The 22,012-nt window shown below is 38.7% G+C and overlaps 1 protein-coding gene across 2 annotated transcripts in view; it reads right to left on the bottom strand.

The window, feature by feature from the left end:
• ORC2 (origin recognition complex subunit 2) overlaps window positions 1-19,979 on the bottom strand; it is a 51,981-nt gene extending 32,002 nt beyond the window's left edge. For both annotated transcript variants that reach the window (XM_032637216.1, XM_032637217.1), the window contains exons 1-5: window positions 19,700-19,979; window positions 16,584-16,632; window positions 15,554-15,657; window positions 14,940-15,083; window positions 3,235-3,324 (exon numbers count right to left, since the gene is read on the bottom strand). In XM_032637216.1, coding sequence (XP_032493107.1) covers window positions 3,235-3,324; window positions 14,940-15,083; window positions 15,554-15,650 — 331 coding nt within the window. In that variant the 5' untranslated portion in view covers window positions 15,651-15,657; window positions 16,584-16,632; window positions 19,700-19,979. The remainder of the gene's footprint in view (window positions 1-3,234; window positions 3,325-14,939; window positions 15,084-15,553; window positions 15,658-16,583; window positions 16,633-19,699) is intronic.
• Window positions 19,980-22,012: the final 2,033 nt, after the last annotated feature.

The following is a 22,012-nucleotide window of genomic DNA, read 5'->3' as shown; positions in this document are numbered from 1 at the left end:
GCGCAGGCCTCTCACTATCGCGGCTTCTCTTGTTGCAGAGCACAGGCTCCAGACGTGCAGGCTCAGTAGTTGTGGCTCACGGGCCTAGTTGCTCCGTGGCATGTGGGATCCTCCCAGACCAGGGCTCGAACCCGTGTCCCCTGCATTAGCAGGCAGATTCTCAACCACTGCGCCACCAGGGAAGCCCTACAATGTTTATCTTTAAAGATGCTCACATTCTCACACTGTGATAGGCATATGGGAATTCAGTCTAACTGAAGGAATAGATTTACATTTCATACACTAAGAAAATTGTTCACTGAGAACACTATTTAAATTCTCTTCCATCTTTTTTTTTTTAAAGAGAAAGTATAGTTGAATTTGTGTAAATTAAGCCACTTCACTGACTCAAACTCTTTTTAACCTATTTCACACAGCTTTATCCAATCTTGGAACTGACCCAAGATATTCATGACAGTCCCTACATATGCACTGGCTTCTTTTTTCTTAACCTCCTCAATCCTCTGTATCATTCATTAAAGTTTTTTATATCTTTCTTTGAAATTATTCCTCCATCTGGGTTCCATGGTATTAGCCTGGTCCCTGGCTACTGCTGGTAGTTATTCCATCTCTACTTCACTGCCCTCATCCTCCTAAGCATTCTAACCTGCAGGTACCTAAAGCTCAGGCACTGGCCTTCTCTTTACACCAGAAAAATATGCCATGTTTGGATTAAAGGCTGTTGATCCACAGGATAGGAAAAAAACCTTCACATCAACAAAAAGCCACAAAAGTACAAAGTAACTTAGCTGAGATCATTTTGGTTTTATATTGAAACATAAAAATTCTCTGCTTTTAAATAACTTTAAACTACAAAAGGAGAAAGGAAGAAAAAGGAAGAATTGAAGAGGAAAGGAAACAAGAGACAGTCATCCATGTATGGGTATTAATTTCAATAATAAAAAATTGGGGCAAATATTTAATTCATTTGTATTATATTTCACACATCAACTGGTCTGCAACATATTAGAAATTTTAAAATAAAACTCCTCTTTGCCTAATAATAACTTCTCATCAGGTTATTATCTGATCCTATCTATCCAATCTAGTTTCAATTTCCTTAAATTCATCTTTCTCCAAGCTGGTCAAACTCCTTACTGTCCTTGTCCTTTCTATGTGATAATTCTATCTTTGCTTTTTCTTTGCATTTACTTACTCATCCTGGACGTGTTCTCTGTGTTTTACAAAGCCTTCCAATCTAACTCTTGCTCTATTTCTAGCCCTATATCTTGGTTACTCCAATTATATTTAATCATCTTTTATACTCAGAGTAATATATGATTTTCTGACAGATCATAACTTATTTTAAAATATTAAGGCATTCTATTTTATTGATATATTTAGATGTAAACACAATTAGCAAAAATACTTAATAAGTCAAAGAGCGACATAACACAGGTCCTAACTAAACACAGATTTTGGAAAGTATGATCAGTCTTAAACTATCCAGAAAACTATCTTTTCATGACTATATTTCTTTCAGATGTGATGAAAGAAATGCCCATCATAACAATACTTAAGTTCCTCACAGCACATATAGATATGAGACATGTATCATTGCAGTTATGTGCATGTTGACTATCCACTCAGGGAACTTCTACTTGATTACTCCAGTGAGGTTCCATTTTTCTTTTCACTATTAGTTCTTTCTCCAATGCTTCACTGTCGTTAGGGTTTCACTTTGGCCTTGGTGTCTATCTGATCTTTCCTCTAGTAATTATATTAGCATTTTCCTCTGGTGTCCCAGAGATCCTACACAGAATTCAGTCATTTTTACAGATCAAAAATTTTTTAATTTCTTTTCTTAAATTAATTTATTTTTTATTGAAGTATACTTGATTTAAAGCGTGTTAGTTCCAGGTGTACAGCAAAGTGATTCCGTTTTTTTCAGATTCTTTTCCCATATAGGTTATTACAAAATATCAAGTATAGTTCCCTGTGCTATACAGTAAGTAGGTCCTTGCTGTTTATCTATTTTCTATATAGTAGTGTGTATCTGTTAATCCCAGACTCCTAATTTAAACCTCCCCCGACTTTCCCCTTTGGTAACCATAAGTGTGTTTTCTAGGTCTGCAAGGCTATTTCTGTTTTGTAAATAAGTTCATTGTATCAAAACCTTTTTAGATTTCTTTATGCAGATAATAAAGTCTAAGAAACACATCAATTAGTGTAAATTATTGTATGTACCATGTTAGGTTCAAAATTAATGATGCATATAATATTATACCTTTCAGAAAAACCGAATTTTGCAAATGCTTAAATTGTATTATGTTCAGAAACACAGGTCTTATAATTACTTCTTATATGCCCCTCATCAGTGTCGAGACTCAACAAGTGTGACATTCATTTGACTTTGAATGTTTAAATGATCACTGACTACAATGTTTGAATGTTTAAATGATCACTGACTACAATGACTGCATAAAAATACACCACTTAAGACACATATATAGATGTTCTACAATTATAGATTATAAGTCCTCTTATACAACAACTATTTTGCCAGGTAGTTAACTATTACTCCCTTGCTCTTAACTTTTTGGTATTCCCAAACTTCCATAAACTTATGGACCTCCTTAATTTTAAAGTGCTTTCACGTGTTATTTCCTTTCCTCAAAGCTTTCAAAACTGATGACCCCTCATGCCGCAGGATCCAAGAATAGTGCCACCTGAATTTTTAAAAAGAATTAAATTGCTAGTTTAATTTTAATGTTATATATAATTTATTTAAGTCTAGTTCTCTGAAAATCAGTAATTCACATGTAATTAGTATAAGTGGTAACCGGGGTAAGAAAAATGTTAGAACAGCCCATTTCTAACAATTTTACATAAATAATTTTCTATAATACGAACTCTTCTTCTACATACAGTGTAAAACTCTTATTCAATAAATTCAGAATATCTCTGTGTGACTTAAGTCACTTGTTTACATAACAAAAATTTGTTAATAGCCTATGCTAGGTGTTGTGGGAAGGAATCTAAAACAGGGTCTCTACTATAACCTTAGAACCTAGCTGAGAACAGAAGACATCTGAGCATGAAAAAAACTAATGACTTTAAGTATGCTTGAAAATAAAATAACATCCCTCATTCATTCTTTTAGTGAATGCAATGGGGTGAAAACAGTGGGAAATGTGGTTAAATACACCTTAGAAAAGGTGAATAGTGATTACAGAAGTCAGAAAAGCAACATACCTAATTTAGCCATCTTTTCAGGGTGTTTTCTATTCTGAAAAGAATAAACTTTATTCCCACCATCTATAGCAGAGCCATTTTTCAAGGATTCTGAAAGAAAAATGCAACATACATTTAGGAAAAATGGGTGAGGTTAATTAACAGGAAAAAAGACAGAATTTTAACAAAAACTTAGGATTTGTACCCCTCACTGTCTTGCACAAATGTTTAACAATACATATTTATAAATAAGATATTAAGAACACACAGTAGACTATGATACTGTTTACATAAATTTTAAAACACAGAAAACATGTTATTCACAGATACACAAAAATATATAAACAAACACAACAATAAAAAGCCCACTAAAGAACACTCCAGACTAGAGGGATATGCATTCAATTCATGATAGAAGTTGCCCCTGAGGAGGGAGGACAAAAGGGACTTTATTAGTTATGCTTCTTTCTTTTTTTTTTAAAATAAATTTATTTATTTCATTTATTTTATTTTTGGCTGCGTTGGGTCTTCGTTGCTGCATGCAGGCTTTCTCTAGTTGTGGCGAGTGGGGCTACGTTGTGGTGCGCGGGTTTCTCATTGCAGTGGCTTTTCTTGTTGCGGAGCATGTGCTCTAGGAGTGTGGGCTCAGTAGTTGTGGCTCGTGGGCTCCAGAGCACAGGCTCAGTAGTTGTGGCACATGGGCTTAGTTGCTTGGCAGCATGTGGGATCTTCCCGGACCAGGGCTCGAACCCACATCGCCTGCATTGGCAGGCGGATTCTTAACCACTGCACGACCAGGGAAGCCCTGAAGTTGAGATTTAAACAGTTGTTATATGATAGAAGTTCTCTTACTCTCAACTAAGACCCTGACTTAATTTCATTCTTTAATCCTCCCTTTAAATAACAACTGCTACCTACAACATACCGGACACTCATGGCTAGTAGTCTACTTGCTATCACAGTGATTCTCAAAATGTAGTCTGTTATGGGGTGGCGGGTAGAGCGTCTCTGAGGTCCCTGAGGCTGAAACTGTTTCATAGTGACACTAAGACAAGATCTGACTTTCTGACCCTCAATCATGAGTTTATATTGAGGTAATCCAGAAACTACATGATGTGTGGTGACATCACCACCCTGTCAGCTAACAAAATGCATGAGCAGATATGAAAATCCAGCTGTTTTCTATTAAGTCAGACATTAAAGAGATTTGCAAAAATATAAAACTATGCCCTCTTCAATAATTTTTTGAAATAGATATTTTTCATCAAAATACATGTAATTTTTGTTAACATGTAATGGGTTTATTATTGTGCCAAATTTTTAAAAAAAATTTTTTCGGCTGCACTGGGTCTTCATTGCTGCCAGTGGGCTTTCTGTAGTTGCAGTGAGTGGGGGCTACTCTTTGTTGCGGTGCGCAGTTTTCTCATTGTGGTGGCTTCTCTTTGTAGCGGAGCATGGGCTCTAGGCATGTGGGCTTCAGCAGTTGCAGCACGTGGGCTTCAGCAGTTGCAGCACGTGGGCTCAGTAGTTGTGGCTCGTGGGCTCTAGAGCACAGGCTCAGTAGTTATGATGCACGGGCTTAGTTAACCCGTAGCATGTGGGATCTTCCCAGACGAGGGATAGAACCCGCATCCCCTGCACTGGCAGGCAGATTCTTAACCACTGTGATGCCAGGGAAGTCCCCAAACCTTTAATGAGTTTATTAAAGTGCCAAACTTTTCCGAAGTCAGTGTTTGCTCCCTTTATTGCTTAAGAGTTCCCATTGGTGTGTATATGCACGAACACTTGGTATTACCTAAACTCCTTAATCTTTGCCAATCTAGTGGGTACAAAATGAATCTCATGGGGAAAGGCATTTTAATTTCCTTTCCCTAGTCACTAACGAAGCTTAACACCTTTTTACGGGTTTCTTATTTCCAGAAGAAGAAATATCTTCTCTATCCTGTGTCTCGTCTTTTCACTTCTTGATAATGTCATTCGATGAAGAGAAGTAGTGGATTTTTAAAAAACAGACTATTTTTTAGAGCAGTTTTAGGTTCACAACCAACTCAAGTGGAAGGTACAGAGATTTCCCATGTATCTCCTGCCCTACATATCTACAGCCTCCCCCCATTATCAATATCTCACACCAGATGGTACATTTGTAAAAAAACAAACAAAATGAATAAATTAAAATTAAAAAACAAAAACAAAAAAAGAGTGGTACATTTGTTGGAATCAATGAACCTCTGTTGACACTTCATTATCACCCAGAGTCCATAGTTTACATTACGGTTTACTCTTGCTGTTGTACATTCTATAGGTTTTGACAAAGTACGATGACATGTATCCATCATTATAGTATCATACAGAATGGACTCACTGCCTTAAAAATCCTCTGTACTCCATCTATTCATCCCTTCCTTACTCCTGACCCTTGGCAACCAATGTCTTCTTTTACTGTCTGTATAGTTTTGCCTTTTCCAGAATGTCAGAGTTGGAATCATACAGTATGTAGCCTTTTCAGATTGACTTCTTTCATTTAGCAATATGCATTTAAGGCTCCTCCATATCTTTTCATAGACTGATAACTTATTATTTTTTTTAGCATTGAATAATATCCCACTGCATGGATTTATCAGTTTATTTATCCTTGGTTGACTTCTTGGTTGCTTCTAATCCTTGGCAATTATGAACAAAGCTGCTACAAACATGTGTGTGTGCAGGTTTTTGGGTGAACAAAAGATTTCAACTCATTTGAGTAAATATGAAGGAACACAACTGCTAGGTCACATGGTAAGAATATGTTTAGTCTGTAATAAACTGCCAAACTGTCTTCCAAGGAGCTGTACCATTTTGCATTCCCACTAGTAGTAAATGGGTTCTTGTTACTCCATATCTCTGTCAGCATTTGGCGTTGTCAATATTTTGGATTTTGGCCATTCTTTTTTTTTTTTTAATATTTTGGTTTTTTGATGTGGACAATTTTTTTTAGTTTTTATTGAATTTGTTACAATATTGCTTCTGTTTTCTGTTTTGGTTTTCTGGCTGTGAGCCATGTGGGATCTTAGCTCCCCGACCAGGGATCAAACCTGTATCCCCCACATTGGAAGGTGAAGTCTTAGCCACTAGACCACCAGGGAAGTCCTGGATTTTGGCCATTCTAATAGATGTGTAGTGGTACCCCATTGTTGTCTGAATTTGCAATTCCTTAATGACATATAATGTTGAACATCTTTTCATATGCTCATCTGCCATCTGGGTATCTTCTTTGGTGAGATGTCCAGGTCCTTTGCTCATTTTTTAATCAGGTTGTTCATTTTCTTATTGTTGAGTTTTAAGAGCTCTTCGTATATTTTGGGTAACAGTTCTTTAATAGATATGTCTTTTGTTATATCTTCTCCTAGCTGTGGTTTGTCTTCTTGAGAAGTTCTGAATTTTAATTAGTTTAATTTGTCAATCTTTTCTTTTGATTACACATTTTTAAAGAAATTCTTCTATAAGACCAAAGCCATATTCTCCTATATTTTCTTGTAAAAGCATTTATAATTTGCTTTTCATGTGTAAATCTTTAATTAAGGTAATTAAGTTGTTTATGATGGCAGTTAGGAATCCAATTTCTTTTTTTCCTTTCTTTCTTTTTTTTTTTTTGCAGTACATGGGCCTCTCACTGTTGTGGCCTCTCCCATTGTGGAGCACAGGCTCCGGACGCGCAGGCTCAGCGGCCACGGCTCACAGGCCTACCCGCTCCGTGGCATGTGGGATCTTCCCGGACCAGGGCACGAACCCGTGTCCCCTGCATCGGGTCCCCCTGCAGGCGGACTCTCAACCACTGCACCATCAGAGAAGCCCCCAATTTCTTTTTTTCATAAGGATAGTCAATTGTTCCAACACCATTTATTGACCAGTTCATCCTTAGCCTAGTGATCTCTAATGCTACCTCTATCATATATCTATAATATGCACATATGGCTAAGTCTGTTTATGGAGAACTTGTTACTATAATTATGTAAATTAAATGTTTGGCACACAGACAAAATATGAATAAAAAATATCAAGTAGTTTCTATGTAAACTAAATTAAATGCTTTAGAAAGACGATAAAAGTTATTAACTAAAAGAACTGATTTCAAATTAGGTATGGATGAAAAACCATAAAAGATTTAAGAAAAAAACTGAAAAACATAAAAGCACACTACATTCAGACTGCATCAGAAGTGTCTTTAAATGATCAATCTAATGGAAGGAAATAAAACTTGAAATCCTAGATAATACATTATGGATATGCTATCTAAAAATACCCAAAACCAAAACCAAAAGGTGCTGCTGTTCTTCAACCAGCTGACTGGCAAATGTATATTTAAAGAAAAGACAATGATACATAAATATCTACATATATGTTTATATGTAAAACAAAATGTTTAGAGTATATAATTATTTTTATGATTTCCTTGTTCTGATATTTTGATAAATTGACCAATTAACAATGGCTCTAATCACACTGGCCAACAGGGATTTAGTATAATATATAAATAAAACTTTTTAATAGTTTTAAAATTACTCAAAATAGACAATACCAAAATAACTATGAACATACAATTCACAGAAGTTAAAATGGCTAATAAATAAAAGAAAAAATGTTTAATGCTGATGAGGGATCTTAATACTAGTTGATACAATCTTCCTAGAAAGTAATTTAGCAATATGTAAGCCTTATAAAGTTCATATACCTTTTTTTTTAAATTAAGTTCATATACTTTCACCAGTAATTCTATTTGAGGAATCTCTGATGAAAAAAATAAGACATCTGAACAAAGATTTATGTTCAAGGGTAATCACTACTGCATTAGTTATAATAATAAAAACTTAGAAATAATTCAGAAGTCTAACAGAGGAAACTATGTATTATTTATAGGTTAGAATATATTATTATTCAGTTACTAGAGTTTTCTTTGTCCAGAGAATTCTAAGAATTTAACAATATGTTAAATTTAGAAAGAAATAACACTTCTACTTCACACGCATTGGGATGGCTATTATTAAAAAAAAAAAAACGTGTTGGTGAGAATGTGGAGAAATTGGAACCCTTGTGCATTGTTGGTAGAAATGCAAAATGATGTAGTTGCTATGGAAAACAGTATGGTGGTTCCTCAAAAAATTAAAAATAGAATTACCATATGATCCAGCAATTCCACTTCTGGGAATATTCCCAAAAGAATTCAAATCAAGATCTCACAGAGATATTTGTACACCCATGTTCCTAGGAGCATTATTATACTGTACAGCAAAGTGAATCAGCTATACATATACACATAGCCCCTCTTTTTTGGATTTCCTTCCCATTCAGGTCACCACAGAGCACTGAGTAGAGTTCCCTCTGCTATACAGTATGCTCTCATTAGTTAGTTATCTATTTTATACATAGTATCAATAGTGTATATATGTCAATCCCAATCTCCCAATTCATCCCATCCCCCCCCCCCCACTTTCCCCCTTGGTATCCATGCTTGTTCTCTACATCTGTGTCTCTATTTCTGCTTTGCAAATAAGATCATCCTAATAGCATTATTCACAACAGCCAAAAGGCTGAAGCAACCCAAATGTCCATCAACCAATAAATAAACAAAATGTGGTATATACATACAATGCAATATTACTCAGCCTTGAAAAGGAAGGAAACTCAAAAAAAAAAAAAAAAAGGAAGTAAACTGACACTTGCTAAACATGTATGAACCTTGAGGACATTATGCTAAGTGAAATAAGGCAAACACAAAAAGACAAATAGTGTACAATTCCACTTATATGAGGTACCTAGAGTAGTCAAATTCATAGAGTCAAAGGAAGTAGAATGGTGGCTTCCAGGGGCTGGGGGAAGGGGGGACTGGGCCGTTGTTTAATTGAGTACAGAATTTCAGTTTTGTAAGATGAAAAAAGTTCTAGAGATTGGTTGTAAAATAATGTGAATATACTTAATACTGAACTATATACTTAAAAATGGTTAAGATGGTAAATTTTATATTAATGTATATCTTACCGCAATATTTTTTACCACAATTAAAAAAAACAGATTGTTAATTTAACCGCAATTAAAAATCTGACATTGGGCTTCCCTGGTGGCGCAGTGGTTGAGAGTCCGCCTGCCGATGCAGGGGACACGGGTTCGTGCCCCGGTCCGGGAAGATCCCACATGCCGCGGAGCGGCTGGGCCCATGAGCCATGGCCGCTGAGCCTGCGCGTCCGGAGCCTGTCCTCCGCAACGGGAGAGGCCACAACAGTGAGAGGCCCGCGTAACGCATAAAAAAAAAAAAAAAAAAAAAAAAAAATCTGACATCATCCTTAAGTTCAAAAATGGAACTCTGAATAAGGCTAAATTAAAAATACTATGGATTGGGACTTTCCTGGTGGCACAGTGGTTAAGAATCCTCCTGCTAATGCAGGGGACACAGGTTCGAGCACTAGTCTGGGACGATCCCACATACCGCAGAGCAACTAAGCCTGTGGGCCATAACTACTGAGCCTGCACTCTAGAGCCCACGAGCCACAACTACTGAAGCCCGCACGCCTAGAGCCCATGCTCCGTAAAAAGAGAAGCCACCGCAATGACAAGTTCGCACACCACAAGGAAGAGTAGCCCCTGCTTGCCGCAACTAGAGAAAGCCCACACACAGCAACGAAGACCCAACGCAGCCAGAAATAAATAAATTTAAAAAAATACTATGGATGGACCACATATTTGTCTCAGAATTTTCTAATAGCCAACTTATAATCAATTAAAGAATTATTCTGTTCATAAAACTGAAAAACAAATCAATTGTTTAAGAGAAGCATCAATAAGACAAATTGCTCTTGAGGACACCTGTCTGATTGTTTGGGGGAGATCTTTCAGAAAACATTCTGTTTAATGCCTGAGATCACCTAGCACCTCCATGCAATGATTTTTCACCAGAGTGGATGGATTAATAGAAAATAAGAGTTATGCCAGGTATGTCAAGATATGTGCTGCTTATAAGAAGCAGCTTATACTTCAATAGTAAGTAAAGGGATTGATTAATAAAGTATTTAAAGGTCCTTGTTGAAAAGTTTTTTCCTTTTAAATATTCCTTAAGATTCTTTGTGAAATGTCTGTGTTTTAAAAGTAATGCTTAACAGGACTTCCCTGGTGTTCCAGTGGTTAAGACTCAGTGCTTCCACTGCAGGGGACACAGGTTCGATCCCTGGTTGGAGAACTAAGTAAGATGTGTGGCCAAAAAAAAATCCTTACTGTCTTCTGTTTGTAATTAAGGATTAGGCAGAAGCTTATTGTTCAGTATCTCAAATAAAGTTAAGCAAGATGGTAACAGATGTCACCTTTTCTTCCCTAAAGAAAACATTAAAAGAAAACTAAGAAAACTCTCCTTCCTACACCTTATCTGAAACACCACTCTCCACCCCTATACACATTGTGGCAAATAAGAAAAAACAAAGCAAAATAGGAAAAGTCATGTTTGCAAGACTTAACTGTAAGTTACGGGCTCCTTTGTCGTACATGCCAATAGGCAAATGAACAGCCCCACTTCCTGTACTCGAGACAAACTTATGTGTGTGCATGTATGTGCAGACAGACATATACACACCAAACTGTCAACAGGTCCCTGTTCTTTTTTTAAAAATTAATTAATTAATTTATTTATTTTTGGCTGCGTTGGGTCTTCATTGCTGCGCATGGGCTTTCTCTAGTTGCGGCGAGCGGCGGCTACTCCTCCTTGCAGTGAGTGGGCTTCTCACTGTTGTGGCTTCTCTTGTTGCAGAGCACAGGCTCTAGGCACGCAGGCTTCAGTAGTTGTGGTGCATGGGCTCAGTAGTTGTGGCTCACAGGCTCTGGAGCGCAGGCTCAGTAGTTGTGGCGCACGGGCTTAATTGCTCCACTGCATGTGGGATCTTCCTGGATCGGGCTCAAACCCGTGTCCCCTGCATTAGCAGGAGATTCTCTTTTTTTCAGTTTACTTTTTTTTTTTGATGGAGTATAATTGCTTTACAATGTTGTGTTAGTTTCTGCTGTACAACGAAGTGGATCAGCTCTATGTATACATATATCCCCTCCCTCTTGGACCGCCCTCCCACCCCCACCCCACCCCCAATCCCACCCATCTAGGTCATCACAGAGCACTGAGCTGAGTCCCTGTGCTATACAGCAGGTTCCCACTAGCTATCTATTTTATGCGTGGTAGTGTATATATGTCAATCCTAATCTCCCAATTCATCCCACCCTCCCCTTCCCCCCTGTGTCTACATGTCCATTCTCTACGTCTGCGTCTCTATTCCTGCCCTGCAAATAGGTTCATCTGTACCATTTTTCTAGATTCCACATATATGCGTTAATATACGATATTTGTTTTTGTCTTTCTGACTTACTTCACTCTGTATGACAGACGCTATGAACTTTTAAGAGACCACAGGTTAAACAACCACAAAAACAGCTTGGCCTTATCCAGTAAAGTTGAAGATACCCATATCTTATGACCCTGAAATACCACTACTTGGGATATATTCTAGAAAAACTAGTACATGTGTATACCAGGATAGATGTATATTCATAGCAACATTGTTCCTGATAGCTAAATGGCACGCGGATTCTTAACCACTGCGCCACCAGGTAAGTCCCAGGTCCATGTTCTTAAAGCATGCATTCTCAACAGGAATAATACTGCTCCTGATGCAACGGAAATGGCTCTTGGTGGGAGGAGGGGGAGTGTGGAAAACATCTTAGATATTGCAATGGTCTGTTGCCCTCCAAAGAATCTTAGTACATAAAGAGATATACAGCATGTATGTAGTATTAAAATTCCATGGGTGGGGGGTGATAAGGAGAAAAAGTCTAGAAAGGTTCCTTAGGGGTTAATAATTTTTAAAAGGTTGAGAAATACAGCTTTAAAGCAAAGTTCCCCAACCAGTGTGCAGAAATTAAAGACATGGGTTACAGGTGTGCTGAGTATTGATCCTCTCAGGCCTCTGAGGATGCAGTCAGGGCCTGCAGAGCGGGTGGGAACACGGGTCAGAAGCCCAAGGCATTTATCCCTGGTCTGGAGCATTTTCCTCTTTTCTTTTTTCTTTCTTTTTCTTTGGCTGCACCAGGGATTGAACCTGGACCACAGCAGTAAAAGCACCAAGTCCTAACAACTGGACCACCAGGGAAACCCCAAATTTTCCTCTTTATTTCAGCATGCCTCCAAATATCATCTGCTGTGGGTGCCGTTACAAGAAAGCACTGAGTTTCTACTACAGATACATATTACCATTACAATAAGAAACTATTTTAAAGAAAACACTTAGAAAAAATATTGTTTGCAATCTGTTCTTAGGTCTAACACAATAGTCAAGAATCCAAAGTTCTATTCAGAATATGCCCTAAGGGCTTCCCTGGTAGCACATGTGGTTAAGAATCCGCCTGCCAATGCAAGGAACATGGGTTCGAGCCTTGGTCCAGGAAGATCCCACAGGCCACAGAGCAACTAAGCCCGTGCGGCACAACTACTGAGCCTGCGCTCTAGAGCCTGCAAGCCACAACTACTGAGCCCACGTGCCACAACTATTGAAGCCCACATGCCTACAGCCCATGCTCCGCAAAAAGAGAAGCCACCACAATGAGAAGCCCACGCACAGCAACAAAGAGTAGCCCCCGCTCGCCACAACTAGAGAAAGCCTGCGTGCAGCAACAAAGACCCAACACAACCCAAAATAATAAATAAATAAATAACAAGAATATGCCCTGTCCAGTAAGCCTACTGAGGGACAATGGTTGTTTTTTGTTTGTTTGTTTGTTTTCAATTTATTTTTTTAAGATGTTGGGGGTAAAAGTTTATTAATTAATTAATTTATTTTTGCTGTGTTGGGTCTTCGTTTCTGTGCGAGGGCTTTCTCTAGTTGTGGCAAGCGGGGACCACTCTTCATCGCGGTGCGCAGCCCTCTCACTATTGCAGTCTCTCTTGTTGCAGAGCACAGGCTCAGCAGTTGTGGCTCACGGGCCTAGTTGCTCCGCGGCATGTGGGATCTTCCCAGACCAGGGCTTGAACCCGTGTCCCCTGCATTAGCAGGCAGATTCTCAACCACTGCGCCACCATGGAAGCCCAATGGTTGTTTTTTGTATCATATCATTTAACACTGGGAACAAATCCAGAAGCAGTATCACTCAAGAGGTGACAAAAAGGTTGGGAGTAGTCATAGTGGCCATTTATAAGTCAAATATGAGAGAGTAAAAGACATGTACATGAAGGAGACAGGTGGCATAGAGAGAACAGAATTGATGCACAGAGATGACATGAGGGAGACCAGGAGATATGTGAAAGCAAAGTCCCTCATTTCTTAACATGCTCCCAGCTCCAATGCCCCTAGTGCCCAACAATACTGAATTTGTTCCTTGATCTTTATTTTTTTAAGTCAACTTAAGTAGGTCTATGCTCCTTGCACCCTAATATAAATCTGTGCTCTTTGAGCCCTAAGTTAAGTAAATTATAATCCAAGAGTAAGATTTTTTAAGCACAGTCTGGCAGGAATCTGGCTTAGGTGTAAAAAAACATAACACCAGCATGCCTAGGTTGGAACACATTACTTCTTGGAATCTTCCTTCTAACTATTTCTGTAAAGAAGATCAAGTTAATAATAAAGTGACTTGCTTTATGAAATTATTTCAAATTGGTTAAAAGTATAGATATCTTAAAAAAACAACTTTAGAGTGCTTGGTCTGTAGACTATCTTTCTAAAAATATTTAAGCACCAGACTGGTTTTTAAAAAAAAGAAAGAAAAAAAAAGAACTATGTATAGATTAAAAAATGTACAGTAGAAACTCAGTGCTTCCAACCTTTCCAACTGTAGAGAAAAAGTCTGAAGCAATGCTCTTTTTTCTTTTTTTAAAATTTATTTATTTTATTTACTTATTTTTGGCTGTGTTGGATCTTCATTGCTGGGCACGGGCTTTCTCTAGTTGCAGTGAGTGGGGGCTAGTCTTGGTTGCGGTGCGCAGGCTTCTCATTGTGGTGGCTTCTCTTGTTGTGGAGCCCGGGCTCTAGGTGCACGGGCTTCAGTAGTTGTGGTGCACGGGCTCAGTAGTTGTGGCTCATGGGCTTAGTTGCTCCACGGCATGTGGGATCTTCCTGGACCAGGGCTCGAACCCGTGTCCCCTGCATTGGCAGGCAGATTCTTAACTACTGCGCCACCAGGGAAGCCCTGAAGTAATGCTCTTCTGATGAGAAATAAAATAATATAGCACACCACATAAAAAGTTTTGGAGGTGGATGATGGTGATGGTAGCACAACATTACGAATGTATTTAATATAACTGGACTGTACACTTAAAAATGGTAAAGATGGTAAATTTTACGTTATGGGTATCTTACAATTTAAAAAATTGGGAAAGGGACTTCCCTGGTGGTCCACTGGGTAAGACTGTGTGCTCCCAGTGCAGGGGGCCTGGGTTCGATCCCTAGTCAGGGAACTAGATCCCACATGCCACAACTAAGAGTCCACATGCTACAACCAAGAAGTCTGCATGCTGCAACTAAGAGCCCACATGCCACAACGAAGATCCTGCATGCCACAACTAAGACCTCACGCAGCCAAAATAAATTAAAAAGAAAAAAAAAAATTGTAGCACAATGTTGCTTAACCTACCAGACTACTTTTATGTATCCTGCAAAGCAATTTTGGCGACTCACAGAAATATGAGCGTACACTCCCAACTCCAACAACCACCACCCCCCTCACCCCACAAATACCTTGAACATGGTGTCCTAAAACTTCCACATAGTTCTGATCTTTTAAAACTTCCTGGTCATCTTCCTCCAAATCATATTCTGGCTTCTTTATTATTTTTTTTGTGTTGACCAAAAGCTGGGCTCTCTCCTTTTTTATTTTAGCTCCTATAAGAACATCCAAAGAATCAGAACATGACAGGTATAAATTCTTTCTAAACACTACATTTAAATAAATAAACTATACTATTATATTGTCATTACTTAAAAGCTGTAAAAAAATTCAGTGTTTTCTCTTTGATTCAAGTACAGATCTCTCTTCCACAGTTTATAAGTTAAAAAAACAAAACCTTTAAATTATATATTTTGGGGGGTCAAAATAACTATACATTTTAATTACAATGGGTGGTTATCACTTACCACCACTACTGAGCATTTCACATTAGATGAGGCTTTATTATTTTTAATTTTCAGTACATTTTGAATGGAATGAACTAAAAATTAAGGTTTATTTGCAGTCTTACTAGATCAAATATTCTGGGCTGTATTTTCAAAATAGAAGATTAAATTATTTTTAAAAGTGAAATAATACATAACCATTATATAAGCATCCCTTCAACTGTATAATCATTCAGTACCTCCTTCTCTATCAAGAATGTGATTAAGAACATCATCATCTCCCACAAACTGAACCTCCAGCATCTTGTCTTCCTCTGATTCCAGCTTGCTCATCATTGCCAACCTAAACAAAAGCAATGAAGCACTCAGAAGTGATGAAAAATTCATATCAACAGCCAAATAAACATTCACATAATGAATACATGTATTTGCATAAAAGTTTTAAAAATCTTTAAGTATGAAAAATACATTATCATTATTGTATCGATACTGTGTTTTTGATAATAAGTAACTCAATTCTTTATCTGAAAAATGGAAGAGAGGAAGAAGTGCCTGAGATTAGGAAAAAGCCAAATCCAATCAAGGCAACTAAAATATAATGACAATTCTGCCTGTAAAGAAAGCTCTAACCAATATACAGAATAACAACATTATTAGAAAGGGGGAGGTTAATACATGAGAGTTTAGAAAAGGGGCAGCCAAACAAAGAGTAATGGTTTGGTGGATTTTCATATCTGTTCACTAGAAAGATATAGTCCACTGGGGGAAGTCTGTGTGCTTCACTGGTGTACCAAGACTGGATCAAATAATTTTCAAGCATCTCCCTTTACTATGAAATTGCATGCTCACCAAACAACTTGACAATCATGAATATGGCTTTCTAGGTATCTCGGTAACTAAAGAGTAAGCATGAATCTTTCCAGTACTTTAGAATCAGTTCTTCACTGAACAAATTTCGGATTTGGCAAGCAAAAGTTTGATCAACTCTGGCTACGCTGACAAAATTTAGTTTCAGAACTTATAATGCTAATGCCTGAAACAAATAAACGATTCCAACTAGTTGTCAGCTAATCAGTTTACTCAAAAAATGAATTTTTTTTCTCTCTTCTTTCTCTCATAAATCCTATTTATGCCTTTTCCCCTGACAAGAGGATCTACTGATTGAGTCCCCCATGAATCAGTTATCTGCATGCAGATAACTTACTAAATGTTGCCAAGTTTTCTTTTGTAACTAGCACACTTAAATGATTTGTCTCAGTTTTCATTTACCTTTAAAGGTACTACATATTCTGCAGCTGGGAAATTCAAGTAGAGTCACCTGTAATTGGAAAAAGAACTCAGTCAGGCCAGCTAACAGGAAAACGACAGCAACCAAAGAAGTTCATGAGTTTTAACAACCAAGATGAGTAGATAAAGGCAGATCTTAGAAAGCCAAAGTTGTTATGATGGCACAGTAAAGGGCAAAATGACCATTACCATTTTGGCCAGGGAGCCTCAGAGACTGAGAAGATCTAACTTGTGGGGGCAAGTAGGTGGAAGGAGGCCAAAATGTGAGCACTTACTATGTGCTAGACACTCTTCTCAATATTCTATATGTATTCTCATTTAATCCTCACAACAATTCCATTAGGTTTATACTTTGTGTACAAAGATTATACTTCATCTATAATTTATATGGCCACTGCCAGTAGAACATATCCATTTGGACCAACCTCCTAGTCATGACACTGTTTCTTATTATGGGGAACTGGGTGTATTAGAGAAGAAGTTTAATGCATCTATGTGACATTTATACAAAATTAAGGAACACAACTTCTTTCTATCTGTATAAAATAAAGTTTTTTAAGGGGCTGTTTGTCAGGCACTGTGTTAGGCACTTTTATGTATACCAGATCAATAAATCCTCAGATTCTCTGAGATGGTTAAAATATATTTAATTCCCCCAATTTACAGATGAGTAAACTGAGGTTAAAGATTAAATTACTCACTCAAATTCACACAATTAGAAAGTGTGTTAGGGCTGAAACCCAAGTTTAACTAAATCCAAAGACCCTGATCATTTGATTAAATGACACAACTTCTCCTGCCATTAAATACAAATCTGTTATCCTAAATGCTTGTCTTGACCTCTGGAAACTATTCATAATATGTTTAGTCATTCTCCCACACAGCGGTTCAAATATCCAAGAACTTCTACAGTTCCTCTAGGTTTCTAGTTCATTAGGTTAAACATCACTAGTTCTATCAAGCATACTTTTAAGAGCAGCATAGGCTACATTATTTAGAACTATATACTGCTGTGTTCTACAAAGGATTTGAAGCAATAAGCAGTGCAATACAACAAATGATAAACTATACATACACACTAATAGGGAATCTGGGTCAGGGAACATATAAAGAAAGGCAGAAAATAAAATCATACAAAGAATTTGGGCTCTTAGCTTCCTGGCAATCAAAAGGAGTAAAGGTCAGTTACATTACCTCTGATTAGCAAAAGTTTAGTAGTCCCTTCAGGGGGAAAAAAAAGATTTTCAAGGAAAATTTAAAAACAAATATTCTAGACAACTTAATATTGTCCTAGGCAATTTCCGTATGGTATTTTATGTAAGAATTGTCTGGACAGAGGCAGCCTAACTGTCTTGTTTGTAGCCAAATGCATTTATACGTAATTTTCTTTTCTAGATATTAAGGGCATCTTATTATACAGTACAGAATCAAAAAATTGAAATTTCGACAAAAACCTTGAAAGAAACCTTTCCTTCCTTCTTCTCCAACATTTTCTGAAAACAAAAACAAAAAAAACCCCAGTACAATCGCATAATAAAATGAAAATATTTAGTGACCACTTACTCTTCAAGGCACTGTCTTGCTGCTTACTTTTAAGTAGACTCTTTTCAAGGAGTTAACAAGGTAATACAGCAGCACCAAATGAGCGTTACCACAATACACTCTCCTTTGAGAGCAAATAAAAGATTTGCTACAATTTAAAAACAAACATAATCCTTTAAAAAAAGAAGGTGGTATAGTTTAGTGGCTGTGCACCAATTTTAATATCAGATAAACCTGGGTTCCGATCTTAACTCCACACTTACAACTGTGTGACTCTGGACAAAGTTGTGACGATTAAATGAGACCATGCGCTTGGCCTACGAAAATGCTAACTAGGTTCCTTACTACGGGTATTTTTACTTTAAATTTCAACTTAACCATGCAGATCTCTTATACAACTCCATATCCCAACAAATGTCTGACGAAATAAAATTCATATTTTATGGCAAGACGATTTAAACATATTTAAACATAAAATTTTTCTTTGCCTACTTGGGCCTCCTCCCTCCACTTTAGTGTGTATTGCACATCTGCAGTAACCAGATCTCTTTAGGAGATAACTTCCTTCTTATCTTGTAAGGGGCCAGGATGACCCATGACCCACTCTTTGCTTTGTATGTGTAGATTTGGATTGTGTAAACTGTCAATAATATGCCATTTAATGTACAGCCCACAGTCTCAAAAACATCTAACAGTGCTTTGACTTCTAACAAACGGAACAGTTCTTAGAGCTTTCTGAGAGGCTGTTCTCAGAGTCATAACCCTGTTTGGCTCAAATAAAATTTTCCACTTCTTTCTTAGATCGACTACTGATCAATTTTCGTCAGCACATCTAACAGAAAAAAGTGCTCAATAAATGTTGAATGAATGATGCCCATTTAATGTGCAGTGCCATCACACAAAGGTGTAGGGCCATGCTATTTTTCTTCAGATTGCAATTGGACTAAGGGGAAGGTGTAGTGGTTCTATTAGGATTTCAGCTGTAAAGCGAAAAGTACTGCATCAACTTGTTTTAACTTAAAAAGCTCTACCAAAGGAGTCTGGTTTATCAACATTTTACAACCAAGCACTGTCCCAGGGTGACTGTGTTCAGTTAGGAGGATTCATTTGGTGCTTCCAGGCTGGGATGACATCAAAGGGTTCTCGCTCCAGTGGTAGTTCTGGGACAAGATCTCTTCCTCCTCAGCCCTCACTGTACCTGTTCCTCTCCCAGGACACCTTACTACTTTCGGTATGGATTTTTACAGTTCTCCCTCTGCACGCGAAGGCTCATCACGCCGGAAAACAGATACGTTGGTAACAGACACCCCTTGCACAGAAGGCCCATCACTGCTGGACAGAGGAACGGTCTTTAAAGAGGGAGCCTCTCACCCCAACAAGTATTTACTGACTTCGGTCTGGGCCTCGCGCAACTGACCAGCTGGCCGTTCTCGGCCAGCCGAGGGTCCTCAGGGCGGCGGGGCCGGAGGCAGCCTGGGGAGGGCAGAGAGGGAGGCGCAGCGACGCTGCCCGGAGTGCCGAGGTGAAGGCCGGGGACTGGGTGCACCTGGACTCACCTCACAAGCCCCGAGCTAAGCAGGAGAGGGAGGCAAGCTGCCCCGCCGCCCAACCACGCACCGCCAGGTCTCCGGGTGGCGCGGCTGCGGCCGCCTCGTGCCTGCCGGACGCTACCCCGCTGAATGGTCGCCGCTGGAAAAGCGGCTTCGGCCCCAGCGGGAAAGGCCAAATTCTTTTAGGCAGTGCAGAAGCGGGGTCGCGGGGTCGCAGGGTCGCAGGGTCGAGCAAGACGCTCCGGAGGCCGGCGAGTGGGGCGGGGAATGGGCAGCCTCCCTCCTTCACACCGAATCTCCCGCCCTGCTCAGGAGGCGGAGCCCCAGGGAACCAATAGGAAGTGGCGTTGGCTGAGAGCGACGGCTCTGACCGCCAGTCGGCGCCGGCCTGATGGCCTCGCCCACAAGAAACCCGAAGAAAACGAATCCCTAAGCGCTGGGTTCTGGGCTTTGCTTTTCCTCTTTCCGTTTCCGGTGAAGGGAGAAGGAAGTGTTGGTTAGATCTGAGGAAACTGGAGGAGTTGGAGTGGGCTGAGTGGGCTCTCTGGCTTGACGCAATCTTGAAAGTGTTCATTGGTTTCTCTTTACACCTTCTTTGACGCAATCTTGAAAGTGTTCATTGGTTTCTCTTTATACCTTCTTTTGGGGAAAAAGATAATGGGAATGAATTTGAGTTTATTTATTTATTTATAACGATACCTCATTTGGCGTGAAAGGTAGGATCAAGTGCATCTCAGGGGTTTGGGGTGGGGAGGCGGGGAGCAATGCTCTCTAGTAAGAAGAGAATTTTGGCTGGGGCACTGAATGTAGAGATGGGAATCAGACTGCTAATAGGATGAAGAGACAGGGAAAATAGAAGGAATAGATGCAGAGAAAGCTGAGGAAAAAGATAATGAGGAAGAAAAAGAATGAACCTGCTGGAGTAACAGTGTCACCCACTAATAATACGATTTTATTTGGATTCATTCATTCATTCAGAACAAAACCTGCTTACAAGATAATAACGTTACACTTTTGAGCGAGCTGAGCACGGTCTCTGCCCTCACAGTAGATCCTATAGGGGAAGATACTGAATAGACAATATAGAGAAAAATGCTACGATTTGGGAAGTCCAGTGTTTATCGAACCACTGGCAGGAGTATCTAATTAAAGTACAGCAAGATTCAGGAACAATTTTCTTGGAAGAAGAGATATTTAAACTGAAACCTGAGGACTGAGTAGCTTTAAGCCAGAAAAAGAGGAGGGGTAAAGTTTTCCAGGTAGAAGGCCCAAATCAATATAGTGGGTGTATAAAGGGCCATGAGGCAAGTGCCACAAGTGCCAACGTTGGATCTGTTGTTATGAAGAGCTAGTTTGGCCCTTAGGGCACTAGTCAGATTTGTATTGAAAGATCATTCTGGATAAAGGAGGTAAAATGTGGGAGCAGAGGGAAGGAAGAGACAGATGGAGTCACACCATTTTGGAAGCTGTTTAGGACATCAGATTGGGAAATGGAAATGGTTGTAGCCTGGATAGCTCAGTATTCCATTTTGTTTAGCAGGATTTAAGAAAACAAAAGAGAAAGGTAATTTTCTGTACGTTGGAGATAAAGAATTTGGGGGACTGAGTAGAGGGAAGATGAAAGAAAACGTAGCCAACAGTTAACAGTGAAGTGCTTGAAAAGTTCTTAAAAATGTGAAGATCTGGGAATATTTAATATTCAACTAATATGTTCTTTATGTTTCTATGATGTAAACTCTCTTCCATCTCCCCCTCCAATCTTCACTAAACTCTTCTGCAAACTCAGAGGACTTGGTGTGAGCAGTGGGTTTTGATTTTGTTTTTAATGGTATATGTGTGGAAAATAGAGGGAAGGAGCTGAGTTTCCCTTCTAGATTGATACTAGGCTAGATAAAAACAAAGAGCCATACCATTCAGAATGGAGATCCAGGATTCAGAAGTGGAAGTTGAAGATAGAGGTGATCATAAAATGGCAACTCCTGCATGTATTCACACACATTTTGTGTAGAACATTAGAACATTAGATTTTTCCAAGAGAAAGAGAGGACCAAGTCAATTTTGTGTATATCTTAAGGGGGTAGAGATGCCAGCAGTTAATTGGGTTATAGTTTGAAATTTAGGGCTAGGCTTTAAAAGTCTCTAATAGAATCTGATTAAACATGGTGAATTGAACACTGTCTTGAAATCCCACTAAAATAACAGAGTCAAAAAAAATTTTTGAAGTATAAACATACACACAAAAGAACAGGAAAGGAAGTGAGATAAGTTAATAAAATTTTGTAAGATGTATAGTGATCAGGCAAAGCAGAGTAAGCCGAA

Source organism: Phocoena sinus, chromosome 7 (assembly GCF_008692025.1).
Source record: "Phocoena sinus isolate mPhoSin1 chromosome 7, mPhoSin1.pri, whole genome shotgun sequence".
In the NCBI taxonomy this organism is placed as follows: Eukaryota; Metazoa; Chordata; class Mammalia; order Artiodactyla; family Phocoenidae; genus Phocoena; species Phocoena sinus.
This window is presented reverse-complemented; position numbering and strand designations above follow the sequence as displayed.